A 19,263-nucleotide genomic window follows, 5' to 3' on the forward strand; every position below is an offset into this window, starting at 1 on the left:
CCCTAATTCCACAGCTATTACGCCACTGGCTTGACATGTCCATTCTCTGTCCTCCAGCTCCTCAAATGAACAAGTCGTTCTCTTGGGGAAAAAGGTCTTCAGCACTTCTCTGTGTTTCGGAGTTACGCCCACGCAACTTCTTTTTAGTTCTGCTCGTCTGTTGGGCTCTCTGTGAGAGGAGAGCTGTGCTGTCTGACACTGACGTGCAACATTTCAGCTGTGTCCTCTCAAAAGCCACCTCTTCGCTGTGCCCCGCGCAGAGAGAGTGGGCTGATACACTCCCGACTACTGGCAGCAAAACAGAGAGGCTTCATCTTCATCTGGCTTGAAACTGGGGGGGAGGGGGGAGAGGCGACACAATGAATAAGAATTCCTTTCTTGTACATCATGCTTTTTGCCTCAAAGCCCCTCCAATGATCCGCTACTGAAGTGCAGCCCTGGCTGGGTGATCCCCTGCAATCGCTGTTCCCCGACACCCCGACACCCCACTGTACAGCGGAGCAGGTGGAAAGGCGGTCAGTTGATTTAAAGGGTGTAGTTATGGAGACCAGGTTGAGCAGGCCCAGAATGGACTTTACTCGGGAGACTGGGGTAAACACTCCCTCTTTTACAAACAGCACCGTGTGATCTTTACTGAACGTGTAGGCATCTCAGCTGGAAGACCACACCTCCAGCAGCACAGTGTCCCTGCATCCTGGCCCTAGACCATGGCTCAGAAAGTTCTTTCTAATTCATTTTATTCATAAGTGTTAGTTGACCTTAATCACAGTATCTAATTGGTTTTTTTGTTGAGGTTTAGAAAATCTGTGATCATAACGCTAATTAAGTTTCAGAACACTTGCTGGAAATCAGATTGATGTGCTATTCACTATTTTGCACCTCTCAAAAAAAGGGTTGTATTCATGTTTTGGACTGTTAATGTTGATAGCACACCTTAATCACATGAGTCACACCCTGCCAAATGAAAACAGAACTAAGAACGCATGAACTATAAAATAAGCTTTATTCATTAAAATGCGGAACTGGAGTTCCTGCAGTATTGCTGGGAAGCATCAGTCGTCTTCTGCTGGTGTTGTCGTAGTTATAATTACAAATGCAAAAAAACAAATAAAAAAAAACGACATCTGGTGAATGGTGACCAGGAACTGTGGGAGAGTTAGAAAAAAGCCTGTCTGCAAAGAAAATGACCGCTAGAGTCAACAACCCAATATCTCCAGTGACTCTGCATCCCACTGACCCCAAGTTGCTTGATTTTTATTTTTAAGTTGCACCCTGATGGCTACATTAACCTCCCAGCTTGGCTATTGACAAGATCCACATCAGGGGCTTCTGTGGTTTGGAGATCCCACTATCAACAATGTTGCCTTCACAGACAGAATTCATCTTCTCTAAACAAACACATTCACTGCAGCAATCACTTACAAAACCCAATACACCTTTCAGAGTTTCATACTAATAAAAATAATCGCAATCAGCTTTGAGTTTGTGGTCACCTGGAGATGTAATTTTTACAGCAGTGCCCACGGACTGTGTGCTGGAGAGTACTTAGCTATCGCCTCAAAGGATTAGATCTGGTTAGATTAAATAAGAGCTGTAGTCTGTAGTAGAACTTTGGCAATAAGTTCTTCCTTTGGAAAAGAAAGCTTGCATCCTGAACGTTACGAACAGAAAGATGCCCAGTACTTCTCACGGGGGGAGGTTTCTGCCATGAGCTGGGCTCCTCTGTCTGTGTGTCTGTCCGTCCTCCGGCGCTAGAAGTCGTAGGGCGACACCAGAAGGGTGACCTTGGTGATGTAGCGGCCGAGCACGGTCCCCCTCTCCAGCTCGGTCATCTCCATCTCCGCGTCCAGGGTGGCAGGGCCCTTCACCGGGCTGACCAGGAGCAGCTGGCCCGTGCGCCGGTCGGAGCGCTGGACGGTGAAGTGCCGGCGCCCCCTGCCTCCCAGCAGCCCGAAGCGCAGGCTGTCCCCCAGCACCCGCGCCGCCGACAGCCGGAACAGCACGCGCGGCGCCGACAGGTTGGACACCAGCGGCAGGTAGTGGAAGGACACAGAGCTGGGGGCCTGCGCGCAGGCCTGCTGGTCCACAGGGCAGGGGCTGCGCTCACAGCGCCTGGGGGGACACAGCGGACCGGGGGGGAAGTTGATCACAGAGCTGCCACCTCATGACAGCACCGCCTGGGCGCCCTCCGACATCAGCTCAGCGTGTCACAGGCGTGTCAACTCTTTTTTGTGTGTTTTGTGTATTTTTTATATTGTTGAGAGCAGCGCAGTGCTCAGCACTGGCCCTGGGTTCGATCTGTGTGGAGTTTGTATGTTTCCTCCCACAGTCCACAGACATGCTGGCGGGTTAAGTGGCTTCTGGGACCACTGGCCCTGATGCGAGTGTGTGTGCTGGTGTCTGAGGGCAACCCGTCCAGGGTGTACCCCACTGCGTGCCCACTGCGGCTCCCCCGCGCCCCTGATGTGGACACCGTGGTCAGAAGAGGGATGGACTGGCAGCCCCAGACGCTCGGTGCGCTGCCGGTGCTGCTGCTGCTGCTCGGGGAGAGTGGCGGCGGGACGGGCACTCACAGGGGGGACGTCTTGACGTAGGTGGCGTTGTTCCTCATGCGGGGGCACTCGGGGCGCACACACTGGAAGCCCCCGTATGTGTTGACACACACGTCCTCGCGGGTGCAGTTGTGCTGGCGGCTGGCACACTCGTCCACATCTGCACACGTGCGCAGGCAGCGGGGGAGACAGCCGCGGTTAGAAAGGACAGGCCGCGGGGCGGGGCGGGGCGGGCGTGCGTTTCGTGCGCGGCGTGTCCTGCTGACCTTTGCAGCGGCGCTGGTCGGGGGCGAGGGTGTAGCCGGCGGGACAGGCGCAGCGGTAGGAGCCGGCGGTGTTGACGCAGGCGTGCACACAGAGCCGCCCCGACCTCCCAGAGCGGAACAGCTCGCACTCGTCGATGTCTGAAACACACACACTGACACTCGCGCGGCCACCCCGAGCCACGGCGCCTCCAGCGCCAGGCCCACTGTCTCTCTGGCCAGGGTTTCACACGGGCCTCCCTGAGCTTCACATGAGACGGCGATTCTGCACTTCCCTGCACTTTCAGCCATGTAGAGAAACTGCAATGGCTCCGCTGCGCTGTCCTGGGAATGGGCACTACAGTGGTGGATGAAGTGAGTCCAGGGGCATGAATGTGATTCCCCCTGCGTACGAGCAGGATGTCTTTCTGACTTCGCCAGCTGCAGGTTTTGTTTGCAAGCACAATACTAATTCAGGGTGCACCATGCTTAGGCAAAAGTGACTTTTATGCAACAGCCAATAAACCTGGACCTGACTCAGCCACTGGGTGCTGGGAGACATATTGCCAACCCTACCTGCAAAGAGCGAGGATACCAGTCAGCATTAAGGTGCTGTGTGTGTGCAGAGGTCGGTCCGGTTGAGGCTGAGCTCTTGCTCACCCGTGCAGAGGCTGCTGTCGCGGCCGGAGAGGGTGAAGCCGGCCTCACAGGTGCAGTGCGTGGAGCCCTGGAGCTGGGTGCAGCGGGACGGCCGGCTGGAGGCCGAGGAGGAGTTGGTCAGGACGCTCCAGTCTGCGGGGAGAGAAGACATGGCCAGCAGCGCCACAGGCAACTTCTCCGTGCTCATGCAGTAATATCGGTGCACATGGGTTCAGAGGAAGAAGAGATTTCAATGCTTTCTGATCACTTTGGGTTATTTTACTAACATTGTTACATTGTGCATCCTAAGCTTACTGCTAAAACGTGGCACCTGTTTGTCAGGTTCATGTACCCTTTCTCTTAACAGTTACTACTGCAGATGAATATAACCTTCTGTTGCTTGATTTCAGTGTGGTAGACTTGTAGCCTGCTCTTGCTGGGTCTCAGAAGCTAAGCAGGACAGGGCCTGGACAGTACTTGGTGAAAGAGCGCTTCAGGAAAGCACATGTTGCTGGTTGGAGGACCAGTAGGTGGTGCTCCTCCCCCAGCACAAGGGTTCCAAACCAGTGCCCCCGTGTTCTGTCCAGGGACACTGCAGGAGGGGGTGAAGTGCTTCAGATCAGATTTAAACAGAGGTGGTGATTGCTGGGTCACTAAAGATCACATGGCAGAAGAGCTCAGGGCCCCAGCACTGCAACGCTAGCCACTGCGCCACTGCGCCACTAAAAAAACATTCTAGTTTGTCTATTAAAAAAATTACACAATAAATCGTTCAGGTTTTTCCAGGAGCTGTCTTCAGCAAACAGACATTTTAATGGCGCAGGCCGGAGCGTGTGCTAATTGCATACGTGCTGGCCACCTGTCTGTCTGCTCACTGACCTCTGGTGTCCTGCTGTACTTACAGGTCAGTGATGGGGTCTGGCAGTTGGCGCCAGTCCAGCCTTTGGGACACATGCAGATGTACTGGTTGACCTCGTCCACACAGGTTCCTCCATTCAGACAGGGAGTTTGAGCACATTCATTTATATCTAAACAGAACAAAAGGGTTTTGAGCTCCCATTGAGACCGGAGGACAAAGGGATTTGCGCGTTGGTGATTTCAGTGACCTTGATAAGTTTATAGACTGTCAGCCATCTAATGGTCTAAAGTAACATTAAGAATAAGACAGAATATCGACATCACACTGAGAAAAATGCTTACATGCTCAGGAGGGTTTTGTCCTCTGCCTAATGACTTCCTTTCTCTTTTGTTTTGGTTCCATATATGGTAATCACAGTCTAGACAAGCTTACTTGGGGAATGGGTCTTATGAGATTATACAGCACTTCCAGCATTTTCATGGCTCTTAGGTCGGAAGACGTTTAAAGTGAGAAAAGTAAAGAGTTTCAGGGGCAGTTAGGTTGAGGGTTTGACATAGAACCTAAACCTTTAACACAAAGCCCAGCTGGAAAAGAGAGTGGAATGAAACGGGCGACACTGTGACGTTTAACAGGATCAACGCAAAGGAGACGATGGCTGCGGCGCGGAGGGGACAGTCCTGGGACTCACTTGTGCAGGAGGGCTGCTGGCCACTCCAGCTCAGGGACTCCTGGCACACCCTGGTCTCCGAGCCCACCAGCTCGAACCCCGGCTCGCACAGGAAGTGCACCTCGTGCCCCACGGCCATCACCTTCCCCAGTTTCCTGCCGTTGGCGGGTGTCTCCAGTGTGGGACAGGTCCCTGCGGGGGAAAGACACGGGTCCCAGGACAGCTGGCTACACCCACAGCAGGCGTCATGAATAGCTCATAGCACTGAGTGAAGGAGCACCACCAGCCCAGTATATACTGCATCTACACACAGCGCAAATGCTCAAAACACACCCAGCTGTCACCACACTGGCCAGTGCTGGTCTTCAAGAAATCAAAAACTAAACCTAGAAAATGTTTTACATCAAATTTGAGAACTTAAATACTTTTATAAAATGCTTTAAAAAGGGCATCCTATCTTTTGCTCCCAAGTGCATTCATTCATGACCCAATCTGATAGTGACAGAAAAGACTCTTCCTGTGAACTCCCCTCTCTCGTTGTTAATTATCGTGATTGATGGTGGCCGTCTTCATGCAACTGTTAGAACTTTAGTGTAAGATGACATTTCCTCCAGAGCTAATGTTACCGTTTCCTTCTAAAAAGAGAGAAGCTAGCAGCAGATTACAATACAATAATGGGTTGGCAATTAAAACAGACCCTGTCTGAGTTCAATCTAGAAGGGCTTTTGTGTCTTCTAGGACAATTTGGATGGAGAGAGAAAACAAGTTTTGTGTAATAGTTGTGTTTGTATCCCCAGTTCCAGCTGAGATGCAGTTAAACACAAGGCAGCCTCTCATTACTCTGCCCTGCCCCACTCTCAGACAGCACTGGGGACTTACCGTTGCTCCTGCTGGCCAGCCTGAGTGCCGCGCCCTGCAGGAGGCTGAGTTTCTTCCTCAGCGTGCGCAGGCTCTGCAGATAGGAAGCCTCATGGGCAGACAGCAGCTTGTGAGCCTGCCGCAGGGAGCTCATCAGGTCCTGCCTGCTGGGACAGTCCTGCAGGAGGAGCACAAACACAGCCTGGGCACGGGACTGCTTCAGGAGGCTCAGGGATGGCCAGCAGTTTTGTGGCGGGCTACGTACTGTACTACTGTTCTTCGTGGAAGAAGGGAAAGTTAGCCTGGTGGTAGTGTGGGAAGGACTCACAAGCCCTGGCCTGTGGCTACCTCCATCTTCCTCCTCACATCAAGCAAAGGTCTGTACCCCACGGGACAGTTACTCCTGTCTTACCCTGTACAGTATGTGTTTTTTCTTCAGGGGTGTGCATTATAATGGCTGTCCCCTGGCAGTTGGTGAATAGTTCTTTCATAAAGATGGACATAGCAATTCTATAACTGATCATTTTTTCACATGATTATTTTTTTCCCTTAGCCACAGATTGTTACAGGTTCACATTATTATCCATCCAATTTCTAACCACCTTATCCAGTACAGGGTCACTGGGGAGCCAAAGCCTATCCCAGCAAGCAACAGCACAGAGCAGGATACAGCCCGGATGGGACACCAGTCCATCACAGGGCACACAGACACAAACAGAGGCACACTCACACCAGGGCCAGTTTTACAGAAGCCAATTAACTTACCAGCATGTCTTGGGACTGTGGGAGGAAACTGGAGCACCCAGAGGAGGCCCACATGGACACAGGGCGAACATACAAACTCCACCAGATAGCACCCCAGGAAACTGAGCCCAGGACCACAATGCCATGAGGCAGCAATGCTGACCTCTGTGCCGCCATGCCACCCTTTGATGATTCTTTCCATGAAAATGTGTGATTTAAAACATTTTCAGGATATTTTCTAAGGATCCACCCCAGCTGGAATTGTCATTTTGGTCTTTCCACAAGGACTCACAGCAAAGCCCCCTGTACTCACACAGCCTGCTGCTCGCCCACCATTGAGCCCTTCGTCTGCAGACCCACTGCGAGCTCTGCAGCGACATGCAGGGGCTCAGCACTGATTGGAGGAGACGCCTGTCCGTTACTGATGTCACCACCAGTCAGCAGGCAGCCTGGAATCTGTGCAGCTGTGCGTTTGGCTGCAAACTGGGAGAGCTGACTGATCCTAACTCTATCCTGTGGGTTCTTCAAATTTACAGTCAGTCGGAATGAAGTGACCCTTGAAAACACCTCTGTCATTCAGATGCATTTTACTGCACATTTACATCGCTGTAATGTGAAGCGCGTTTAGAGTAGCCTATTTTCCAGCACTGGATTCCCACAAGACATGCCGATTAATTCTGTTTAAACAAAACCCAGCTTTCCGTAAGCTCTTGTATTTAGGAAGTCTTTGGGTGTGCAGGAGAGGGCAAGGAAGAAAGAAGCCATTGATCATGGTGCTGAGTGGGAGGACAATGAAACAGCCCTGTGTGTGTGTGTGTCTGAGTGGCGGCGGGGGAGGTGTCAGAAGGAAGTGGGCTCAGGTGCCTTCTGGGCCGGTTTGAAAACAGGGTCTGTCTCTGAGCAGAATGGCCAGTCTGTGCAAACCAGCGCCAAGGGGCACCAGGACCTGAGCAGGGAGCTGCTAAAGGCGGAGTGAAGAGGGGGCAGTGGAGTTTCTCTGTTCATCGCGCTGAAAAAAAAACAGGAGGCTCAGAGACGCCAGGCTGTTCCATCCGTGACGCTCCCCTGAAAAACAAACTTTCAACTGAGCTCGCACTGCAAAAGAACTCAGGATCAAAAAGACCCCAAAATAAATACGGATGTCGGTCTTCTCTGTTTTTTTCTACTTCTGAAAAGTCTGTGGACATGACAGTACGCCAGCCCAAACAGTGCCGAGGGTATGCTGAAAGTTGTCCCGGATTATACAGGCTGTTACAATTCTTCTCACGTTCATGCCTCGCCGTAGCGCAGTGAGCAGGGAAACTGTTTGCCACTCACGGCTCTTCAAAGGCGGTGAGCAACCAGAATGGTGGATGAGATCAGCAGGCTCTGAGGAAGACACCTGGGCTGTCTGACAGGTGCGGGTCAGGGGCTGAGCCCTTCCAGGACTATTCCCAAGGCACATAAAAGCTGCATACATACAGATGCACAACGACTGCCGTTCTTTATCTGAAACGAGGTTACTAAGATATAAAATATTGACTTGTCAGAGATAGCTCTTCCATATTTTAAGAAGTAAAATTGATTCTTATTGCACAGGCATGGTAGGCAGGCACGGTGGGGTGCATTGCTGCATTGCAGTGCTGGGCTCAGTCTTGTACCTGGAGAGCTATCTGTGTGGAGTGTGTTCTCCCTGTGTCCTCCAGGTGCTCTGGTTTCCTCCCACAGTCCCACTCACTCCCATATACATACAGGCAGGTTAACTGGCTTCTGGGAAAATCGTCCCTGGTGTGAGCATGCCTGTGTGTGTGACCCTGTAGGGGATAAAGCACTTTAGAAATTATTATTATTATTACTACACCAAACAGATTTTTAGGTTCACAAACTGAAGAAGACTGAGTGATAGGCTGAGCTGCTGTGTTAGTGGGGTTTACGTTCTGATGTGGAGCCCTGCTACTGTGAAACCTCTAACGTGTGTGTGTGAGTGCCGCCCTGGAGAGAAGGAGATTTGTAAGACGACACAAGCCCTCCCATCACCAGAGCCAGCAACACAAGGAGTACTCAGACTCTCCATGCTCACTGAAGCTGCCCAATTCAGACAGAACCAACCGAAAGATTTAACTGGTCAGAAAGATCTGTTTCTCTGAGTGCAGGCTGGATTCTGTGGCCAAGACCCTGTGAGGGGGTGCCTGGGTCATGCCACAAGCTGTTCCACACTGGCTCAGCGCTGTCGGCAGCAGAGAGTCCTCCAGGGCTCTGTAGGCTCCCAGTGAAACAGTGACCCCTGTGGCGTCCAGGGGAACTACGCCCTTGCAGAGACATGGTGGCCTTGGTGCACTCCTCCATGTTGCTGAGGAGCTTGGAATGTGTCTGATTAGGTGGACAGACTGGAACAGCCTCTCTGTACTCTCATTCTCCCTCTGTGTACTCACTGCGGGCGCAGGTTTGCATCTAATACTCAAACCCTCCGACTCCGACTGTGGGCTATGATCCTCACTTAAATGCACAAATTTCACGATCTTCATCAAAAGTTTAATGGGTCCTCTGAACTACATGACACAAACTAAGTCTAATTTTTTCCAGAGATTTTACTACCATCACTGCTGTCTCCAGCGCTTAATGAATCTAGCTCCCCCCAGGCTTCTGCTCTATTTATTGAGCTCCAGACTAGTGAAGCAATCTGCCCAGTTTCAGACTGAGACGGCTCTCTCGCTGGTCAAAAGATCTGGAGGTGAGGGGCGCAAAATTCTGTTATTGTTTAATTGTGAGAAGTATGTGTTTGATGTGTGATGTGAGAATCAGTGAGTGTTGCCTTCATTCCTATTGCTCTCGATCCTGCCTGCAGCGATTGAGGGGCACAGAGGTAGTGCGATCACCCAGGCCCGCCCTCACCCCTTGCACAAGGAGAGCCAGAGCTCTGGGTCTATAAATAGTTCAGGGTCTTGGCAGTGTCAGGCTTGCGTGTGAGATTTTGATGTTCACTTGTTAAAATGTCGCTCTCTCGTCAGTCTGCAGGAGGTACAGAGGAGATGTTTTCATGAGGGCGTCTGTGATGGAGATGCCTGGGCACCAGCGCTCCCAGCTCACAGTAAATGCCCTGCAGACAGCACCTTGTAAAGCCTGACATTCAATACTGATTTTCACAGGCCTCTTTTCAGCTGCAAATCTCTCCTAATCTCCTCCTGAAACACCAGAGTCTTTTTAATGCTTCCAAAAACTTTTAACGCTTATCAGAGTCAAGTGCTCACTCAGACCAGTGCCAGGAACCAGCAGGGGGTTTTGTCAGGTTTTGAGCTGAGATTTCAGTTTGAGCTGCTTGAACCAGATCTGTGTCTGTATTAATTTATTCGTATTCAAATGAGATAACTTTGTGAGATGCAATGTATTGTTTTGCAGACAGCAATGTGTACCAGCACGAGATCTTAATTCAGCAGTATAATTAATATCTAGCAGGCTCTAACACTCCATTAATATGCATCATCTATAAAACAAAGCAAACATTCTTTAAGTGCATTGTGCATAAGAAAAAAACACTTAAAGGAATCTCTACATACAGTACAGTATCTTGCAAGCGATTTTGAAGAAATAGTGCATATTCTGCATTCATTTCTGATCTAAAACATCTGTTGTTACAATTGTATATTAAACCCAGAAACATAGAACACTTGTAACAACACAATAAAATAGAATGATGTTTTGCATTGTTTTGCTTATGTGTGTTTACTACATTTGAATTAAAATCAATATTTAGCCCCTATAGCAGATGTGCCTGGACAGTATTTTGTGCTCCTGCAATGAATCTATGAGTGACCATACAGCAGCTGTCCTCTGGACAGAAAGACCCAAATTGTTTTGTGTTGTCTCTATTGATCGCTTGAGCCAGACTTGCAGTGTTACTGCTGAGTGCAGACACAAGTCAAATAGAAAACGCCTTCTGTGTAATGTTTGCAATGGATATACCTAGCTCAGCCCTTCCATGGAGTATAATTTCAAACACTGTATTGAGATTTTCTCCTCATTTCTTATATAGTAGGCACGGAACATGCAAAACGGGTCTTTGCAGTACAAGAATGAAGTTTTTTTTTTTAAAGCACATGCGATCATCGCGGTGTATCAACGCCTTTAAACGTGCTGAACTGTGCACTGCAGTTAAAGCCGTACGAGAGGACACTCACCTGCGGGTAAGAGTGGATCTGACAGAGAGACAGGCTCAGGCTCACCACAACAACGTGCCTCCACATCATCTTCACAGGACTACACACGACCAATACCCGGTCTTCTCTCCCCGGAGAGCTGCTCCCGGCTGATCGCTTTTCTTCCCTTCCAGTTAATAATCCTGTAAATTCGACGAACATGAAACATAAAAGTCTTCTTTACAAAACAGAGATGATAAATGCTTTCTGAATAATTCATACATTTCAATTGCCTGAACTTAAACTCTCGTTCACCTTAGAAAGCGCAAGACAGAGCTCAGAAGCAAGACTAAAATAACTTAAAACATCTTCCAGTCGAGCTATCGCGGTTAATATTTTTTCCCTTGCTCGTTTGGAAAGCACATGCAAAATTTCTCTCCTCATAAAAGCCGCCCCGTTGTGGTATTTTTAAACTTAGAGGAAAAACACAATCCACCACTCGCTAGCGGATCAGCTTACTTCCTAACTTCATGCAGAACAGTGGCGGGACGGTCTGCGATTCTTCATCTCTTTCCAGACAAAGTTTTAACTTTCCACACTGACCATTCTGAATCCTTCATAATTCCCGTATAAACGCGAATTCTATGTGGCAGCATTAGTCATATCGGCGAAAGTTAAGACTTTAAAAAAAAATCTAGTTTCAAATCTTCTCATTCATACAGCCCAGATCAGTACTCGATGATTAAATTAGCTAACCTGTAAAAAAAAACAACGTTTTTTGTGACTGGGGGCGAAGCGCGCGATCAAAGGCAGGAAGGCTTTCATTAACTGCATTTAAACAAGGTAACTATTTACTTTTCTATCCCGAAGAGACACAGTGATTCCAAAATATGGGTTAATGCTGCGTGTCTTTGATTGCAACGGTGATTTATTTAATTAAAAGCTTGCGTATCGCTCGGTAAAGGGAGCCCTGCAAACTCGAAACCAGAAGGAATCAGGGCAAGACGGCAAACGCATTATAGGGATGTGGCATTTAAAACCAATACAAGGGTCATATTTTCCTACATCTACCACGGGAAATTTAGTATAAATTAAAGATGGGATTGTGAAAAAATGTTTGGCCCGAGATTTTTTAGCTCCAGGACATCTCTGTTTTGGAGATTGCTGGGCACTCAATTTATAGTGTCAGTGTTCTTGATTTATTTCGACGCTCGCTGAAATGACAGAGTGCGGCCCCGCATAAGCTGGGCGTGGGTGCTTGTGGGCTGGGGACCCACTCATTTCAAGCCCTGCTTAAGCAGCCGTCCACCGAGACGTGACAGCACACGCACGCAGCCGTCACTCCGGAGATCCTGAAATAATTCATTCATCCTCCAGCGTGCACGCAAACCGTCTTTCGGCAGCGCAGGGAGCTCCTGGGTGTAATGTACTGTATGTTGGCATCTCCCTCGGTTTCATTTCGCTGTATTTTCGTATGTAAATTGCAAAAACCTCCGAGATACTGAAGTCTGATGGCTCTGGTCGCCCCCGTCTGTCGAAGACATGCGGACCAAAATCTCTGTTTCTGCGCACATGTGGTCCTCCTGGCAGGCTTGTGCTTCTGGAACAGGCTTTGGAAAGCTGCAATCCCTACAAGGAGCAGGTGCATGTCTGATGATGGGCGGATGAATGAGGGCAGCAGGGTGACACAGTGGTCAGCATTGCTGCCTTTCAGCACTGGGCCCCGAGGTGCTGTCTGCGTGGAGTTCGTATATGTGTGTGGGTCTCCTCCGGGTGCTCCAGTTTCCTCCCACAGTCCAAAGACATACTGGCAGGCTAATTGGCTTCTGGGAAAACTGGCCCTGGCATGAGTGCTTGTGTGTGTCTGTGTGCCCTGTAATGGACTGGCGTCATGTCCGGGGTGTGTGTGTCTGTGTGTGCCCTGTGATGGACTGGCGTCCTGTCCAGGGTATGTGTGTCTGTGTGTGCCCTGTGATGGACAGGCATCCTCTCCGGGGTGTACCCTGCCTTGTTCCTGGTGCTCGCTGGGAGAGACTTCAACTCCTCCATGACTCTGATTTGGAAGAAGCGGCTGGAAATTGGATGGGTGGATAGGTCAGTGAATGGCACTGTGTGATAATAGCTGTTCACAGTGTGAGGAAGCATATTGTGTAGCCAAGAGCAGGACTGAGTTGTGTTTCTCAGGTAACACTGCTGTCTGTCATGGGCTTTTTTGAGGGCTGGCAGTAGCAGTAGTGAAACATCCCACAAACACATACTTCCCAGCGATCATCCTTCATCATCATCTGCAACATCGGCTTCTCCCTCAGCAGTGGACATTTTGTTGTAAAATGTATGTAAAACAAACGTCCATATAAAACAGTCTGTCCGAGAAAAGCTTGCCTTCTTCTCAAATAGCAATCTGCAGGCCCAGTCCTGCCTGTTTGGTAAAACACCATAATCTGTACTTGTTTTTAAAAGATGCCTTTTAAATTCCAAATGTATTTGCTTGTGGTAAACTCAATCTGCTCTTATGAAATAAACACATTTGTGTGCAGAATCAACAACGCTGGTTATTGCTGTGTGCTGTGTTCCCCAGTGGGAACATCCAAGGCTCTCATTTCACAGTACAATCGCTGTACACGGAAGGACTCTGCCCTCTGCAGGGCAATCCCAGCTCTGCGTTCTTCATAAATATTGAGTTATTTTGATTTATTGCAAACAAATATCTTTGGATACACATATGCCAGAAATTGAGTAGAGCAATAGGCTTCAAAAGAAATGTGAGAGAAAATAGAGAACTGATGAGCCAATTAGGATGCTAGTAATAATAACAATCATAGCTATGCATGGGTGGCGCAGTGGTTAGCACTGGTGCCTCGCAGTGCTGGGGCCCTGGGCTCAATTCTGGAGCTGGGGTGCTGTCTGTGTGGAGTTTTTATGTTCTCCCTGTGTTTATAGGGAGTTTTGCTAGGTGCCCCGGTTTCTTCCCATAGACCAAAGTCATACTGATGGGGTAAATTAGCTTCCAGGTGTGTGTGTGTGTGTGTGTGTGTGTGTGTGTGTGTGTCTGTGTCTGTGTCTGTGTCTGTGTCTGTGTCTGTGTCTGTGTGTGCCCTGCGATGGACTGGGGTCCTGTCCAGGGTGTCTGTGTCTGTGTGTGCCCTGCGATGGACTGGGGTCCTGTCCAGGGTGTCTGTGTCTGTGTCCCCTGCGATGGACTGGTGTCCTGTCCAGGGTGTCTGTGTCTGTGTGTGCCCTGCGATGGACTGGTGTCCTGTCCAGGGTGTCTGTGTCTGTGTGTGCCCTGCGATGGACTGGTGTCCTGTCCAGGGTGTCTGTGTCTGTGTCCCCTGCGATGGACTGGTGTCCTGTCCATGGTGTACCCTGCCTTGCACCCACTGCTTGCAGGGATAGGCTCCAGCTCCCCTGCGACCCTGAATTGGAAGAAGCGGTTAGAAACCAGAGAGATGGACTAACTTTGAAATGGTTATAGCTGGACTGAATTGGTATATGGCTGATAAATGATGGTTCATGTTCCTCCTGGGTCAGCTTGACCTGCCCTCCTTTTTCTTAGTTTTAAGGCATTTTTCCTTTACACAACCTTAGGCCTTTAGAGAAGACCTGAAACTGCTGGTTTCTGTTGTTGGAGTTTGACTGGCCTCATTTGAGGCCAAAAACTCTCTGCATCGCTGCTCTGCACCAGAATAATTCAGCTTTGCTAAGCCTGTCTTTCTTCTTTTACAAGGAAGAAACAAGTAAATGATAATGTTTCTCTTCCAAATTTCCAAGTCTGCAGATAAAAAAAAATTATGCATTAACTGATATTCATTATAGCTAATCTGCTAGACTGGCTTCCATATGGGCTCAATTTAAATATAATTTCTCATGTATTTATATTATTTCATACCTTTTACCCTTCTCTCTTGAATCATTGAGTGATTTTAAATATATTTGTGAATGTTTATTAGTTTTCAGCTATTCTAGGATTAGTCATACGAGATTGTACCTTAAAGAACCTATTTTCCACCATAATTGGAAACAGAAAATTGCAGCTGTAGTTAAAAAAAACCCATGCAGTGTTATAATCTAGTCATCTGTCCCTAGGACACCACAGAGAGCTGTTCTCATGTTTAAAATATGAAGTGCCCAGATATTACTTTCAAAAGAAAAGCAAACTGAAGAATGAACTTGTTTCTTAAAAGCCTTGCCAGGAGCTGTCATTCTGAAGTTTTCAGCCACTAGTTGCTAACTGGAAAACCTAAACACTGGAAAGCTGTGCTGCTGCTTGCAAGAAATGCCATGTGTATTAACTGACCTCATAAAGCAGAACACCTGTGCAGGGATAACCAGGACTAGAGCTCTCCACTCAGCAATTAAGCAGCCAAACAATTTTTGTTTGACAAGATCCATCCATTTTCATCCAGTTTGTGGTCATGGGGGAGCAAGACAGGGTACAGCAGCCCATCACTGGGCACACAAAGACCACACACACACCAGGCCCAATTTCCCCAGAAGTCAATTAACTTGCCACTATGTTTTCAGCCTGTGAGAGCACATTCAAACGCCACACAGACAGCACCCCAGGTCTGAATTTGAGCCCAGGGCCCCAGTGCTGCAAGACGGCAATGCTGACCACTGGACCAGCATGGTGCCCTTTAGGACAACATCTGAAAGGCAATTTAGTCCCCAGTCATCGAATATCTCCATGTCTTATAGTTTGCTAAATGCTTGGTTTTAAGTATTTAAAGGGTCTCAAAGATGTAGTTCTTTCTAGGAATCCCTACATATCATTACTAATGTTAATTACAATGGAAATTATCCTGTTTGAACTGTTCATGTATCTTCACATTCTGGAACCTGACATGTTCTATATAACTTGTCTCTCTCCAGCAGTGCATAGATTTTCTCATAAGACATTTTACCTGTAAGCCTACGAGACCCCATGGTTAAAAGACAAGACTACAGAATAGCTGTTAAAACGAGTGGGACTCATTTCTCCATAATTAACAACATAATGTTCCTATGTTTGAAACAAGCAGAGTTGTCATCATTCCAGGAGGTTCTGAGCTGCCCAATGAAAAGCTGTAGAAGACATTTCTGACAACAAAGTTGCCCGTGACTGAATGTTAAAATCAAGGTTTTCCTTTGAAGCCAAAGAGGAAAGATCCATGTGAGTTGAGGCACAGTCTTTGGATTTTTATAGACAATAAGTTACAATAAGTATGATCCCAGTAGTTCTGAAGGCGTACCTATTAGTCCATGAACAAAACTCTTTCAAAATGCATGATACTGTATCTCCTAACAGGTCTCTAAAAATAACTTACCAGGATGGATGCCAAGCAGATGTCTTCTCAGCTCAAGAGGCTTTTATTACAGGAGAAAGCTTTCCACTTCATTGTTGGGTATTTCAGTGAACTGTGTTTAAAAGACAAAAACCTTTTTCCTTACCAGGGCTGTTTTATTAAACATCTCCTTTGAAGAAGTATTGACATTCCTAATGTCACCCCTATATACACAGACCACATGACACAGTACACTAAAAATGGCAAATGTATCAGATCTTATAAGACAACAGTCTTGTCCTGAAAGCAATTCCATCTGCAGTAGTAGGTCCTATTATGGAAATGAAACCAGAGCATCTAAAGAAACCCAACACCTATTGCAGAACAAATTCACCAATCTAGGAGGAAGATGACAAAATCTGTTTTGTAATACCTGCACTGACATTTAATTGAACAGGCATGACAGTGGTAAATTCATTACACTGCTTGACATGATCATCTTCATAAGGGCTGGTCTGTAGGGATCTCCTGCGAAGCAGGCGGTCTAGTAAAGAGGCCACTGGGAGCGCAATGACAGCTGCACATCTGCGATGCATGCTTTGCTCCAGGTTGCAGGTGCTGTCTTGTTGGGAGCTATCACATTCCACTGGCCTCTGTGCCCCAGGTGCGAGAGCCATCCCTCATACATTCAATGCAGCTCATTTCTGGCATGTAGGGTTTCCACAGCAAAACAGACTGAGATGAATTCTTGTCGTAAAAAGTTGTTGTTACATGAGCTGTCTATTGTCCGTCTGGAATGTCGTCACTTCTACTGTAGACGAGCCCACAGGAAAGACAGTAAGTGACGTTCCAGGATCTACAGTATACAGCGCCCTGCGGTCAGGCTGGAGAAGCTCTGTCGCGACCAGACACTCCTGCCTCTGCGATTGTACTCGGGCCTCTCTGCCGATCTCGGCAGGATGTCATGATTCCTGCTCTTGCAGATCGTGGCCTGTCAATCACTGACGAATCCTGTGTGGCTGTAATATCTTGCCAGGTTAGAAACTGCAGACTGTGAACACCAAGCAACTACAGTCCATGTGGCCTCCATCATACTAGAGGCCCAAAGGCGTTAGCAAGACATTTTGGCTCTTTTCTGTAACAAAACTCATCACCTGTTACCATTAGCTCGCACTGACGAGATGATTCAGTGTTTATGCAATAGTAAAAGCAGGGGAGCCCAACCTTTTTTGATGCAAGATCTACTTTTTAATTTGCCTGTCCAGCGCGATCTACCAGCGTGAATTTGAAGCTCTGATATAGGGAAAACAGACTGTGGGCCCATCAGTACAATAACAACACCCATCACTAAAACGACACCAAATAAAAGCAAGTGACTCAGGCTACAGTGAACCAGTAATGTTCCCCATTTTAGAAAAAAGAATATCCTACCTTAATGTGAGCATTGACTCTCAGCTTATTCAGCAGTTCAGTCAAGTATGTGAACAATGCTAAATCCAGAAGCCACTGGTCGTCCGCTAATTGGGCATATTCACCGTGTTTAGACGCCTTGAGAAACTCTTTAATTTCAGGCAACAGGTGTTTGAACCTCGCCAAAAATGTTTGATTTTGAAATCTCCAAACAGCAAGTCAGCAGCCTCAACAAACGCTTTTTTATGACTTCTCGATCCCTGAATGACTTGTGTTGCGCCAGGACGTGGTTCACACGGAGCGGTGCGATGATTGCCGCTTTCCCTCTTGTATTAGGCCTCGTGAAAACCGACTGCTGCTAGCTCAGATTTTAATTTGTCCACTTTTCTTTTCCGTAATTTACTTTTATCGCGAAAGTCCACGTCATACGTTGTGTGTGCAGTTTTGAACTATTGTGCTCTATTTCCCTTTTTCGCGTAGACGCTAGCATTGCAGATTTGAATGCGAAAATCCAAAAAAATAATCATGCTCCCATTCCGGTAAGTTTTCGGTCTCTTTGCTTCATTATTTTCGCCTTAACACTACAAGTATCAAATAGGCAATCAAACTGTTAGGGAATTTGTCACGGATGCGGGAATTAGCACTTAGCTAGAGTATTTTAGGAGCAAATATAATTTGGGCCACACGAGTGGCCAGAACTGTCAGCAATACAGCGCCCTCCTGAGGCTTTCCAGTGGGCTGCGTCGTCTTAAACGACGTAGCTCCAAGGAGGCTGGTCAGAGGACTGCGTGAACTTCCTCATTCTCTCCCGTCACCCGGGGTTCATAGCTGTGAGTGAAAAACATGCCATCGGCTATTCCAAACTGAGTGGATCTGAAGAAAATGCTCTGAATATTTTTAAAATTATTAATGAATATTTTTTTTTGATTTAGGAGGCTGAATTACTATTTGCAGTCTCATCACATTCAACTAAGAACAGGACGTAACATACAGTAAGTGATCCAGGACCAGTGTCCAGAAGCAAAGCTATAACCAGGAGACTGCATCGTCCATTGTCAGTGAGTCTCCGTACAGCCTGACCCACAGTAATGTCTGCAGATTTAAGGAGTTGAGGTGTGGGAGGTTGTTGTATTCCTCAAACTTCCATCACAGTATGATGGGTAAAATTTCACATTCGCCTGTCATGCTCATACCTGTTTTGTTCCAAGTGATGTGTACACTGATGCATCTGACTTGCAGAGAGGGAGAGGTGGAACAAGATTAACTACTGTATATTGTCCTGGAGTGTCCGAGTCCTTTCTGGAGGGTAGGCACGCACATTGTGCCTCACTGCCATATGCTGCAGTTCAAACAGGAAGAAAAGGGAGATCTGACTTTATTCCTTTCTTGTTCCACAAGGAATTCAAGAATAAAACCCAGAGCATTGGGTGCCATCCTGCCTCTTTCATCTTGTGTTGCTGAGAGTGGGGCTGTCCAGTCCTGCTCCAGGAGGACTTGTGTTGTCTGTGGGCAGCTTAGGGCTCTGTAAAACAGCAGCACCTGATAAGCTGGGGAAAGATGCTGCACTGGTTCAGTTAGAACAGAATCAAGTGGTTTATCTCATTTAGGGCTGAGATGGGACTAGGACTGAACAGCCCTGACCTAGTGCCTTCTCAGCTCCGCTGAGGGCAGCCTTTCCCACCCCTGTGTCCAGGTGACCTCCGGGAATCACGCGAGCTGCATGCCGTTTGCAATGTGTGCAGGTGAAGATGTCAGTGTCCCGGGACAGCTCACTCCTGTGCACAAGCGCTCTGCTGGTCATGTGATCGGCCTAGCACACCTGACCAGCCTTTTCTATGAACACATAAAAGTCTTTTCAGGAAAAAACGCCAGCGTAGGCTCTGAATCTTCTTCCTCTTCATTCAAAATGAAACCTG

General features: G+C 47.9%; 1 protein-coding gene across 1 annotated transcript; it reads right to left on the reverse strand.

The window, feature by feature from the left end:
- Positions 1-986: 986 nt before the first annotated feature.
- On the reverse strand, positions 987-10,823 carry LOC148816972 (fibulin-7-like). Its single transcript, XM_088938801.1, has 8 exons — positions 10,716-10,823; positions 5,839-5,995; positions 4,981-5,151; positions 4,336-4,461; positions 3,455-3,586; positions 2,819-2,956; positions 2,574-2,712; positions 987-2,112 (listed from the first exon to the last, which is right to left on the reverse strand). Exons 1-8 carry the CDS (start codon positions 10,782-10,784, stop codon positions 1,752-1,754), a joined length of 1,293 nt encoding a protein of 430 aa, XP_088794927.1. The 5' UTR covers positions 10,785-10,823; the 3' UTR covers positions 987-1,751.
- Between the last annotated feature and the right edge of the window lie 8,440 nt (positions 10,824-19,263).

The sequence above is a fragment of the Atractosteus spatula genome, chromosome 21 (assembly GCF_055471065.1).
Source record: "Atractosteus spatula isolate fAtrSpa1 chromosome 21, fAtrSpa1.hap1, whole genome shotgun sequence".
Taxonomy (NCBI): domain Eukaryota; kingdom Metazoa; phylum Chordata; class Actinopteri; order Semionotiformes; family Lepisosteidae; genus Atractosteus; species Atractosteus spatula.

What these genes read in the sequence shown, in the direction of transcription:
- LOC148816972 (XM_088938801.1), bottom strand. Translation starts at nt 10,784, where the DNA reads ATGATGTGGAGGCACGTTGTTGTGGTGAGCCTGAGCCTGTCTCTCTGT. An exon ending in AGATCCACTCTTACCCGCAG is followed by an intron (nt 5,996 to 10,715) that starts GTGAGTGTCCTC and finishes CTCCTCCTGCAG; the next exon opens with GACTGTCCCAGCAGGCAGGA. An exon ending in CGACAGCAGCCTCTGCACGG is followed by an intron (nt 2,957 to 3,454) that starts GTGAGCAAGAGC and finishes TGTGTGTTTCAG; the next exon opens with ACATCGACGAGTGCGAGCTG.